Source organism: Pteronotus mesoamericanus, unplaced genomic scaffold (assembly GCF_021234165.1).
Source record: "Pteronotus mesoamericanus isolate MK-2021 breed Mesoamerican mustached bat unplaced genomic scaffold, CSHL_Meso_final scaffold_651, whole genome shotgun sequence".
Lineage (NCBI taxonomy): Eukaryota > Metazoa > Chordata > Mammalia > Chiroptera > Mormoopidae > Pteronotus > Pteronotus mesoamericanus.
Window position 1 is genome coordinate 26,699,777 of NW_026555325.1, and position 12,974 is coordinate 26,712,750.

Sequence of the window (12,974 nt, forward strand, 5' to 3'; positions counted from 1 at the left end):
CGCACTCCATAGAAGATAGCTATGTTTCTTCTTATAAGGAAAGATTTCATATTTCAGCATTATTTATAATGACAAAAGACATGGATAATTTCAATATATATATTTTTTCCATTTTGATTCTTTTTCTGTCTTTTCTATAGCGCCTAGTATATTTATATTTTATACATACTATTAAAGAGGAAGCAATCTCAGCAAATGTTACCAGTTTTAAATAAAGCAGACAACAGAAGCAATACCTTTAAGAGTTGAAGTGTAAACAGAATCTAAATTGATTATCTTGTTAATTGCATCCTCACTAAAGATTGTTTTTAGTCATAACACTGGTGATTTCAAGTACATAAAAATAATCATGTGGTTTTTTACTTTTCTCTTTGGGAAAAAATATCCTATTGTTTTCATGTCAGAGTTAAAGTAGAGGAGAAAACCTCCCTCTCCCCTGTACTACTTTTCTTCTTAATTAAAATTCAGACTTCTTGAAAACAAAAATCATTTGCCAGTGTCTAGGTTAACAGAGCAATAGTCGCCAACCAAAAACGTGATGGCAAAGAACTGGAATGAGGCACCTGAAAGGAAATACGGGTTTATGAGTATGCACCCTGGGTTTAGTACTGAGCAAAGTGATTCATTTATATATTGTGCTTCTCTAGTCAGATGTCCAGAAGAATCATTTCTCTTGAATGACCAACTAGCCTTCATCTTCAATCCTCAGAGGCCTGCTCTTTCAATATAGTAGTTTGCACAGCACAAGTGAAATGTGTGCCTTGGGAATCAAATTGTGAAAGAATGTCAAGTATTTCTCTATGGTTTTATCATCACTCACTTTCATGTATAAGATAAACATCAATTTCACTCCCTAAAATGTCATGAGATATTTAAAGTTGTTTTTCTGTTAAGAAAGAAAAAAGACAAGGGAAAAAGAAAAATACGCATGCAAAAAAAAAAAAAATCATGTTGCCAGGTAAATTTATACACAAGCAATTTTTAAAAATATATTCATATTTTTAAAGCTTGTCTATTGTACAATTATTTGATCATGGTAGTTATATCTTATGTTATGTTGCAAGGTTCCTATAGTAAATATATACATTTTAATTTTTATTCTTCCTAAATAAAATGCAACTGATTATAAGAATATGTCTTATCTATATGAGTGACTTTCGTCAATGACAAATAATTATTAACTTCTGCGATTTATAAAATTAAGGATATGTGATTAGGAACCATGGATGAGGCACATTTCTGCCTATGCTCTTATTTACTTGGTTCTTAAGTATCTTTAATATCTGTACGAAAAGCACTACTCTCAATGCTGCTGGGACCACAAAAGTGTATAGGAAATGGTCCCTGGCACTAGGAAACGAGCCTAAATGTATTTCCTTCTCTCTTACTTCTCATTTACCACTGAATACAGGTTTATCCCAGTTACACAACAGAAATGTTTTCTAAAAGAAAGTACATTAATGTAATAATATATTTTAAATTAAATCCCCTATAACAAACTCTAATTTATTGGCTTAAATATCCAAATTTCTTTCACATTTTTGGTGGGTTCTATCTACTTTACCATTGTCTAACTCCGAATTTCTCATCAAAAATTCAGGATTATTCTAAATGATTGTCAGACCTGGACACCTAGAATCACTAAGGAATTTATTACCTAGTCTGTCATCAAACATACCTGATGTTAAGTGTCAATGAATGGTTAGGTCATTTTTTCAAGAATAGCCAGTAGAGGGAGAAAGTATATTTTGTAGCTTTCCGTCCTTACTCTACACAAAACTGATACCAATGTCTACACTATGAAAGGATGATTTAGATAAATATGCAGGATAACTAATAAAAGAGGAAAACAGAATAAAACTACTCCAAGGAAAAGAGAAATTATTTATTTTAAGAAACACCTCCAGTTAACATAGGTCATTGCAAATCAAGTGCAAATGCACATAAATATTATTACAGAAGTGTACTTGTAACCCCAGCACTAACTTGATGTCAAAATTTTAGCAAAAATTACTTTACTTAATTATTTTAAAAAGAAGGAAGCAGCTTTCAAATCATGATTTCTCAGTATAAATGTTACTGCCATCATAATATATGTTGTGAAAAACTCAATCAAGAGGAGAAGAATGGGGAAATTATATACTTTTAGATCCTCTCAGTATTATATCTCTGGATGGTATAGACCATGAGGAAAATGAATTGGAGACATATATATTTAAATTAACTAACCCATATAACATATATAAAGTGATATACAAATGAGACAAATATATTTAAATTAACCAACACATATGACATATATAAAATGATAAACAAATCTATCCATCTATCTATCTATCTATGACATTTGGGATAATCAATATTTTATCCAGATATATACATATGTGTGTATATATGTGTGTGTGTATCTATCTATCTATCTATCTATCCATCCATCCCTATGTTTGTTAAGAATCTTAACCTAAGTTCTATATTAACATAACAGATTGGACTATGAATTCTTATAGTCCCCTTAAAATACCACCACTGTGCATTCCTTGCATCTTCTGTGTGGCATCAGTTTTCTGATAAGTTCAAAGTATATATTTTAACAATATCTCAGTATCATGCTAGATGCTATGAGGAATTCGAACAAAGTATCAGATATAATTTTTCTGATCCAAACGTGTCCAATCTTAATGAAGAGTCACAACCAGAGAACTATATGGCTTCTAGTAATCAAGTAACAAAATAAGTGAAGCAGCTAGATTTGAATAGTGGTTGAATGGGTGAAGATAGGTTGAAAATTATTTTACATGCAAGGACAAAAATGAGCATGGGCCTAATGACAGAACTGAGAGATATATATGATGAGAAGGAGAAAACGCTATTTTGATTTGGGGGGTGGGGGGTGGGAAATACTAATAAATAACATTATATAATTACATGTAAAGCAGACAGACAAGTTTCACCCAAATTATAGCAACTTGAGTATGAAGTAAAACAGGCTTGGACTAAAGAGTCAGTAGAAGGAAAAAAGGGAAATTGATCACAAGTACATGCATAGATTATACATCTTTAAGATTTAGGTCAGATAACCTCTAACATTTAACAACAAAGGGGTACACATGGTAGTTAAAAGCACAGTTCGCAGCTTTGCAATAATATTGCCTAGATTCAAATCTGATGTATTAAGTAAGTTACATATTATCTTGGTGGCTCAATCATATATAAATGGGACTATAGACAAATAATGTCCATAAGTGAGTTAATATATAAGATTAAATGAGATAATACATAAGTGTTAAGAATGGCCCTTGGCCAATACTAAGTGCTATGAAGTATTGACTATTAGTGTTTTTAGAACTCACCATTTTCTTGGTTTGGACGTAATGACTTCAAGGTTCTTACACTGTCAACGACCCTCTCTTCATTGCTTGCACTGTATATCTTCAAGTGTGGTCCTCTGCAAAATATGATATTGTAGGTTATATTTTGATACTATTCAGATACACACACACATACACACACACACACACACGATGAGAAAACATCCAATAATTTCTAAAGACAGATGGACTGAAATAATCATCTTTTTATGCCAAGTACTGAAAATTTAATAGCAAAGAAAAAATGCAACTGAGGGAAAACGCTGCTATGAAACATTACCTTTTGTATGGGGATCCTATTACAAAGAAAAATGTAAAAGGCTTGGTAAAATGGATACTTTTCCAAAAACAGTGTCTTTTTGCTACTGTTATTTGTCTTTTAAAGGAAAAAGGATCTAAATGAAACATTTTAGTCTTGCATCTGTCATTATCAACTGGGTTTTTTTTAAATTTTATTTTTCAGGTACATTTTATATTTAATATTGTTTTTTATTAGTTTCAGGTGTATAGCATACTGGTTAGATAATCATATACTTTACAAAGTGGTCCCCTCAATATTTCCAGTACCCACGTGGCACCATACATAGCGTTGCAATATTAACTATACTCTATTCTGTACTTTACTTCCCCGTGAACTATTTTGTAACATCCAGACTGTACTTCTCAATCCCTTCAACTTTTTCATCCAAGCCCCCAATCTCCCTCACCTCTGGCAGCTATCAGTCTGTTCTCTGTATCTAGTTGAATCTGTTTCTGTTTTGTTTGTTTATTTTTGTTCTTTAGATTTCACATGACATTTGTTTTTCTCTGACTTATTTCACTTCGCATAATATGGTATGGTCAACTTCTGCTGGGTCGGGATGTGGACTGACCTCACTGGATTTTACTGGAGACAATCCCATGAAAATTATAACAAAACTTTGATGAAGATGGTTTATTTTGCCTAGTCAACTTCATTTTTCTTTATTCATGGTATGGCATTTCTAACATAATACAAGTGTACTATGCTATACTTTTCAATTCCTAGGATCAAGTGGAAAGTGTATGTTCTGTATCATGAAGTTGGCTGTAAAAATAATATTAATAATTAAATATAATACTCTAATATGTGGAATAGTTTTATATATCAGTCAGTGAAAATCCTTGCGAAGCATTTGGTGAAAGTGAAAATTAAATGTTCACTTAGGTCAAATAGGGAATAGACAAAATACATATAATACAAGTAAATAAAAACCTTTATATTTCAGTCACACAGATTAATTACACGTTATGGTTTATCTGACACCAAGATACCAGAAGTGTTGAATTTGCATTTATTTAAAACCAATTACACATAAATAGAGCATTTGTTTAACATTTTATTTAAATCTTCACCTGAGGACATTTTTTTGTTGCTCTTTTAGAGAGAGGAGAAAGGGGGGAGAGAGAAACATTGGTTGTCTCCTGTATGTGCCCCCTCCAACTGGAGATCCAACCCACAACCTAGGTATGTGCCCTAACTGGGAATCAAACCTGCAACCTTTTGGTGCACAGAATGACGCTGCAACCAATTGAGCCACACCGGCCAGGGCCTTTATTAAAAACTTTTATAATGACAGTAAACGGGATACAGTCTAAACCAAAGCAACAACTATATTTGCGTCTAAAATATCAGATCTATATTTCAGACTAGTATTAATTAAACAAACCACCACCAACACTTCTGGCACATAGACTACTTACTGTCCATCTGTGTTTCTAGTTTCTTGTTTTTCTTCTTTGGAGTTTTGTGAGGACTCTCCAGTATCATTGCCAAGGGCTGAGTCAGGATCATTTCTCAGTGTATTTATTATATCCGTAGATCCAAAAGGAATATCTTGTGACTTCCCAGAAATATTTTCAGCCTCATCTTTAGGCACTTCACTCAGTTCTTCTTTTTCATCTATTTCTTCAAGACTATAATCAGAGCTTATTCCGGCTAAAAAGTAATAAAGATAAAATCCTACATATTAATTTGCCTCATTCATGCCATACTATCCTGGCAAAGAAGAAATGTTTAAAATAATCATCACTGGATTCTTTTAAATTCTGGTTCAAAGCTAATAGTGAAATACTTCCCTAATGGTGAATAATTGTTAACATATAATCAGATTATTTCAGACACATACAATTCTAAAAATAATATGCTATCACTCTTAAGTTTTATTCATGGTAGAAAAAAGGGCATTATTTAAACCCAAAGTTATATATTTAATTTAGGGACATATCTTTCAATTTTAATGATTTTTACATTCATGTAATAGCTGTAAATGTAAATGAATACTACTTTAATATTGTCTATAAGTGCACTTGTAAATTGACTCAGTAGTTATCGGTACTAACTACAACTGAGAATTATCTGAGCCCCTGTAAAGACACTTATGTTCATACCCTGCCCCACACTTGTTAAATGAGCCCCTCTGAAGGGTGGAACCAAGCAGTTTTAGGGTTTTCAAGTGACTCTATATGCCACCAGGATTAAAAGCCACTGATTTAGATGCTTAATGTAATTTTTAAAAATAAAAACAGAATAAGTATTATACAATGAAAATTAATTTTTATTCTCGCTCAGTTTGATTCTGAGGCAATATTCTTTAACAGTTTTTTCCTATATATTATCAGAAAATATAATGAGCATATACGAGCAGATATGCATACTTACATTTCTCTTTTTTGCTAGTTTAATATAAGTGGAAGCATATTATACATAATGTTTTTCACTGGACTCTTTTTATCCACTTACTCTATCTTGAAGATTGTCTTATATCAATGTTATGTGCATGCACACATGTGTGCTGCTTTTCGATAGCTGTGGTGAATATTTCATTATATAAAACTGTGTTTATCATTATTCCTTAGTACCAACAACAAATGGCCAATAGGACAAACAAAGGAGGCACCCTAAGCAGTTAGGTCCACACTCACTGTGGATGTTAATCTAAACTAAAAAATGAGGTTCTAGATCTTTCTTTATTTCAATGTAATTCAACACTTCCACTTACATAATAGCAGCTGAACAAATTTTAATTTTTAATTTTTAATTAAAACTATAGAGGGGAGAAAAGGTGATACAGCATTGAATTATAGTGACCAGCACATCCACAAAATTTAATAAAAACATTAACATATTTGAAGAATATTTAAAGTACTTAAAATGCATTTCTTTATCTTTATCTTTAAGCAAATAGAAAGTTGTGCTATTTGTACTCTTTAATTAACAAATATGGAGAATTTTATTGGTATTTTTATTATAAATTAAAAAATAGATTATTCAACGGAAAAATATTTTAAAAACTTAAGTAAAATGTTAAATATATGTATTTTGGCATATCTTGCTTTATTACAACATGTGAAATAATCATTATGATGCCAATGTGTCCACAATATTATATCTATAATAGCATGTTACATCTATGTAGTAAGAATATATTAATATAATATAATTTGAAAACTGTATAGTGAGAAAATGAATCGCCATTTTGGTTTAGATGCAAATATGTTTTATAAATGGGTTCTCGGTATATATTAAGCTCTTTTGGAAATTATTAGATTAACTGAGGTGACATTTAACAAATTACTGATCATTATCCCCATTTTCCTTTTTGCCCATCACAAGTGTCTCAAAAATACACAAGTTTTTATTAAGTACGGTGCCCTCACTGAGAAGCTGATTTCAACTAATTAAAGTTTGAAGAATGAGTTACATGTTTCAAAAATATTCTCAAATTATTTTTCTGGGATTTTATAACTTGGCACTTAGAAAATTCATTTATAGGTTTACTTCAATATATATTTTTCACTAGCCTGAAAAGTATTCCTGTTATTAAATGTCATAGAAAAGGCTGTGATTCCTTTTAAAAACTGTAATCTAAGAGGGCTTTCACAGTTGGCTGTTTGATTAGTATAAATTTCCCAAGCTTTGAAAAATATTAAACCAATGTTTGTTGTGTATGGACTAACAGACTTAATGATCGCTAAATTCTAGGACTATAATAAAAAAAATCGGAGTCAGGCTTGTAAACAATGAATAATTTTTACAAACGTTATATCACAACTATTGCATTTCAGCTTCAAAAGTTATAAAGGGAAAATATTCACTGTGAAAGAACAGTGTTCAAATTTAAGATTTAACAAGTTCTAGAATATAAATGTTAAAAAATTACAAAACAATTTAAAAGTATAGTTATTGAAATTTCTTTTACACTTACTTAGCTTTATATATTTTGAATATTTTTGTTTTTCAGTCCCTCTAAAGATAACAAAATCAAAACAAAAGACAAAATTAAAAATTCTTTAAAATTCACAAAATATAACACATGTAAATGTAATTTAAATACAAAACTTTCAGAATACATTTTTGTATGTTTGCAGCATTTTACTTCTAAGTTATTAAAGCTTAAAATTTCCCTGAGACTTTTAGGATTCCTTATACATTTTCGCTGGACATGATAAAAATTGTAAAATTGTCTTACAAATACCTCTTTTTAATAAAATGGAATTATATTACATTAAATCTAGTCTGGTGAATTACTTTTTAAAAATTCATTCATTCAAAAAATATCGACTATGTCAGACATTATTATCGTAGTTGCTGCCAGGCAGAGCTGTTTTCCTTTTTATTTTTAAAAACTGAGGAATATTTTATATTCCATAAAATTCACCATTTTTGGAATACATGTTGGAATATCCCTCAGGCTTCTTAGTGACCAACCCCTCCCCCAACCCCAGCTGTTGGTAACCATTAACCCTATAGTTTTGCCATTGCAAGAATGTATATCAATGAAATCGTACAACACCCAGTGATTTAAGTCTGGCTTCCTTCATTTAACATAATACAGTTGAAATTCAGCCATGTTATTGCATGAATTAGTTATGATTATTATTTTTTTTACGTGGAGGTGGTAGTATTCCAATGTCTGGACCAATCAGTTTTTTAATCCATTCCTCAGTTTAGGGGCACTGGGTTGCTTCCCATCTTTGGCAGTTATGAATACAAATTCTACAATAATTCACATGGAAGTTTGTCTGTGCTCATAGGCATTGAGGAAATACCTAGGAGTGGGATTGCTGGGTCACGAAGAAAACAAATGCTTAAGTTTTACTTAAAAAAAGAACCTGCCAAACTATTTTTGAAACTGGTCACACAGTTTTACATTCCAATAAGCAGTGTGTGATAACACAGTAACTTTAAATAACTAGTTTCAGGTGCTATGGACTCTTTCTGAGTCACTAAAAAACTGAGCAAAATATTTATGATAACATTCAAGTATTACCTAACTATAAAGTTTTGCCATCTGGTAACAAAATAATTCCAACATTTTAAAAATAAAAATTTCAATCAAAATCAATACTATGGAAAATAAGCCATGCCTCAGTTACAAAAAAGAACTTCAAGAAAGAAAAACATTTTTTTTTATAGTTATATAGTTAGAGATTAGAAATAATAAAGTTCAAGTAGTTTGCCTAAAACCCCAGAAGCCAAATAGAAGAGAAACTGAAATTCTTCAGAACGTCTGATTTTATTCATCTTACATCTCAAGAAAAGCCCGGTCACCTACATGTCAGAGATGCTACGGCTGCCTCGGGTGTTTCAGGGTGCTCCAATAGAGAGGCTTCATCTGCCAGTTTGGGAGAAGTGCACTCTTCGTGACTGGGGAGCCCAGGGCCAAGTGAGGCTTCTGCCAAAGAAGTAAAGTCTGTGGAAATGGCACTTAGACAACAGAGTTAAGACAAGCAGAGACCAAGAGTGTTTTGGAAGGAATCAGATTTGTTAGCTCACAATTATCCAAGCATTAAACAGGAAGAGATAAAAAGAAGAGAAAGAGAAATAGGTATCAAGCAAAGTTTGAATAGTAGTTACACCTTTTTTTCCTAATACTTCAGGATCTTTTCATTTCACTTATACAGTTTGATGTAATTTAATAAATTTTCTTTTTGGAACATATGGTATCCTAACATTTTGGGTAGGAGTTAAGAAAATTCATTACTAGTTATTTAATGGTAACATTTTTAATTACAGAGGAAATGAGAATTTTTGTGTAAGATGTGTCAAAATTCCAAATTCCTAAATATCACTTAAATATAAAAGATTCAGGAGCATTTGGGTGCTTCTGAGTTCTTCCTGTATTTGTGAATATGAATTGTAAAAATTAGGTAAGGTTATATTAAGCAATTATCATACCTATCAAATTATCACCATTCTAACATACTGGTATAATGACATTCTATTTTTGATTAGACATTATTAGCCTGTTATATTCATTTATATCTAACTTTAAAAGTCAAAGGATTAAGAAATTTTATCATACTCATTTTTATAATAGCTACTAATAAGTAGCTATTATTAAAAGTATTAGGAAACAGTATTGGATTGAATTATTTCACTTTTTCTGGAACTTCATTTACTGTGAGAGAACCCAAAATGAGAACACATAATAGAAAATATTTCATAATAACAAATTCTTACCATTAGATTAAAACACCCTGTATGTTAAATTCATACCTAGGACAGTTGCATGAAGAATGGTGCTTTACACCCTCATGTAAGTTTTCTTCTGAACACAATAAAATGTGTCATTTCTCTTGGGAAGGAGATTAATAACTGATAACCTGACATTACATAGGGAAAAACAGGAGACCTACTAGGGAATATACCCAAGGTGCCAGAACTAAAATTTGTGAGTTGTGCTCATTCTACACTCTAAGCTCGAGAGGAAACTTTTTCATTGAATAATATAAAATTTGGGAAATGGAGTAAAGCATTCACATTTCTCTCATATGCAGAGGGTTATAAGTAGAGTCATTCTTCTACTGTCATGATGAGATCTTTTTCCATAATTACATGACATGTAGTAACGGTGTCACACATACCTGGGCTGGACAGCCCCTCGGGAGAGCTTGCTTCTGAAACACTGTCTGCATGCACTGACTGCAGGGCTGGAACACAGCAGCAACACAATTTAGAAACAGGTCACATTCACTAAAGAAACAATTCCTTAGTAGCCTACTTATTTTTACATAATTCAGAAAGAGAGAGCCATTTTACTAATCCACTTAGATTTGCATTCATGCATGTAGTCAATCCTGGAATGGCTGGATCTTTCTGAATAGATTTACAAATTATCACATACTCATTAGGATAATGGAGCTGTACAGTTTTTTCATTTCATTTTGTCATGTTGCAGATTTTAAAAAGGTGCTTAGGTAAAATAATTAAGGACTAAGTGTTATTAAAATTAACTAAAAGCCTAAGTTTAAGCATTATTGTTAATAAAAAGATATGATTTATAACCTCTATCATTACTACTGTCTATATTAAACAAAATACAAATGTAATGTCAATGGGAAAAGTAACATTACCAGTCACAAGACTATTTTCATTACTTTGATGCAGAGGTATTTTGGAGGGTGGGGAAGGTGCCTTTCGCTTTGTCCTTTTCAAAGATGAATTCCCAATGGATGTGCTACTGAACTTCAGAGAGCCTGACCTCACTATGTCTGATCCACAGGAACTCTGGAAAACAAAATGACCAAACAAAATCTCTGTTTAGAAATTAATAGCAAACTTTAGGAAGACAGTGACTTTAGCTCAAATGCATCATATAATATAGAACATAACATTATTCATTCAAAAAAAATTTGTGGAGTGTCTGCCATGTGCCAGGAGCTGGGCTATGAGATGGAAATGTAAAGAGAAATAAAATATGATCCTTCTTAAGAAATTTAGGCCAGGATGGGAGACTGACATGCAAACAAATAATTACAATGTAGAGGAGTCTTAAGCAATACAATTAAAAACTAACTTTCAAAGAAAATCTGGAGAAAATACTGGACAAAAGAGGTAAAAAAGAGAATAATATAGGTATATTAAGAAAGTTGGACCTGGAGAGCATTATGCTAAGTGAAATAAGTCAGGGGGTGAAAGACAAATACCATATGATCTCACCTATAAGTGGAACCTAACCAACAAAACAAAAAAGCAAGGAAAATATAATCAGCAACATTGAAAGAAAAAACAGACAGTAATGAAAGGGAAGAACAGAGCGGGGTAAGGGGGAAAAAAAAGGGGAACAGTCAAATCAAGGAACATGTATATAAAGGACCCATGGACAAAGCTGAAGTGGGGAAGGACTGAGGGTGGGAGGTGGGGGTGGGTGGGCCAGGGGAAAGTGGTGATGGGAAAATGGAGACAAGCATATTTGAACAATAAAAAAAATTTAAAAAAAAGGAAAGCTGGTTTGCCCTGGCTGGTGTGGCTCAGTGGATTGAGTGCTGACCTGTGAACTGAAAGGTTGCTGGTTTGATTCCCAGTCAGGGCACAAGCCTGGGTAGTGGGCCAGTTCCCCAGTTGGGGGCATGTGAGAGCAACTGATTGATTTATCTCTTACATATTGAGGTTTCTTTCCCTCTCTTTCTCCCTCCCTTCCCTTCTCTCTAAAAATTAAAAAAGAAAAAGAAACCGGGTTTGATTAGTCTTTCTCTTTTTAGCACTAATGTATCAATGACAAACATTTCAAAGAGCAATGTCTATTTAGGCAAGGTCATTTGAAATGACTGACTCTATGCAGAGCTAATGCTCACATTTATGGCATGTGACTGTCAGCAGACCCTATGACAATTCTGCCTCATCAAGCTGGCCAGAGCCACGTCACCTGGCCCAGAGCTGTGTCACCTTGTTCTTTCTCTTTATAACAAACCGGCTTAAAATAGTTATTCTTTGCTTTTATTTTCAAGTTCTCATCTCCTGCTTGAACCTTTCCATCAGAATACCCCAACATTTGATCCATTAACACTATCTACCAAAGTCATCAATGACCTCCCCTACAACTAAATCAATGGTTCCTTCTTAGAACTACTTTATCTGATCTATTAGCAGTACTGAACAGGGTTGACTGCTCTCTTAGAATCTTCTTTTTTGTTCTTCCCAGTTACCACATACCCTCACTCTCACAGGTCTGAACTTTGTTTTCTTTGTTGGCTGCTCTTCATCTCAGTTCTTGAACATGCATATTCTCTTTAGCATCTACGCTCATTCTCTCAGCAAACTCCTCTGTTCCCCTGGTTTTATGTGTTAAATACATGTTGATGAATTCCAAACTGAGGCCTCCAGCCTGGGCCTCTATCCAATCTCCACTTAATGTCTAAGGCCATTTCAAACTTGGCAGGTCTCAAGCTGAAAGCCTGATGACCCCTTCTCTCCCCTCTTCTGTCCAAACTAATCCTGTGCTTATATTTTTTCCTGTTTCAATAAAGAGCATTCTTCCATTTGTTCAGACCAATGACTTTGGAGTCACCTCCATCCCTTCTCTCTCAAACATCACATTAAGAATATTCTGTTGGCTCATCTTTATTGATGGCTACCACACAGACCAAATTATCATCAAGAACTTGAGAACTGGAATCTGCTTCCACATTGTTTCCTTAGAATTCTTTTTCAACATAGCAGCAAAAGAATCCTGTTAAAACCTAAGTCAGATCGGGTCACGTTATTGAAAACCTGCTAATAGTTTCTCAATTGGCAGAGAACCATCAGAGTCCTTGTAATAACTTCTAGGGCAATTGATAGCCTGGCCCCCCCGCTGCTCTCTC

General features: G+C 32.9%; 1 protein-coding gene across 4 annotated transcripts in view; it reads right to left on the bottom strand.

The window, feature by feature from the left end:
- COBLL1 (cordon-bleu WH2 repeat protein like 1) overlaps positions 1–12,974 on the bottom strand; it is a 153,775-nt gene that overhangs the window by 11,397 nt on the left and 129,404 nt on the right. For all 4 annotated transcript variants that reach the window (XM_054562573.1, XM_054562571.1, XM_054562572.1 and 1 more), the window contains 5 exons: positions 10,746–10,899; positions 10,257–10,322; positions 8,945–9,064; positions 5,091–5,325; positions 3,351–3,445 (listed from right to left, as the gene is read on the bottom strand). In XM_054562573.1, the coding sequence (XP_054418548.1) occupies positions 3,351–3,445; positions 5,091–5,325; positions 8,945–9,064; positions 10,257–10,322; positions 10,746–10,899 (670 nt within the window). The remainder of the gene's footprint in view (positions 1–3,350; positions 3,446–5,090; positions 5,326–8,944; positions 9,065–10,256; positions 10,323–10,745; positions 10,900–12,974) is intronic.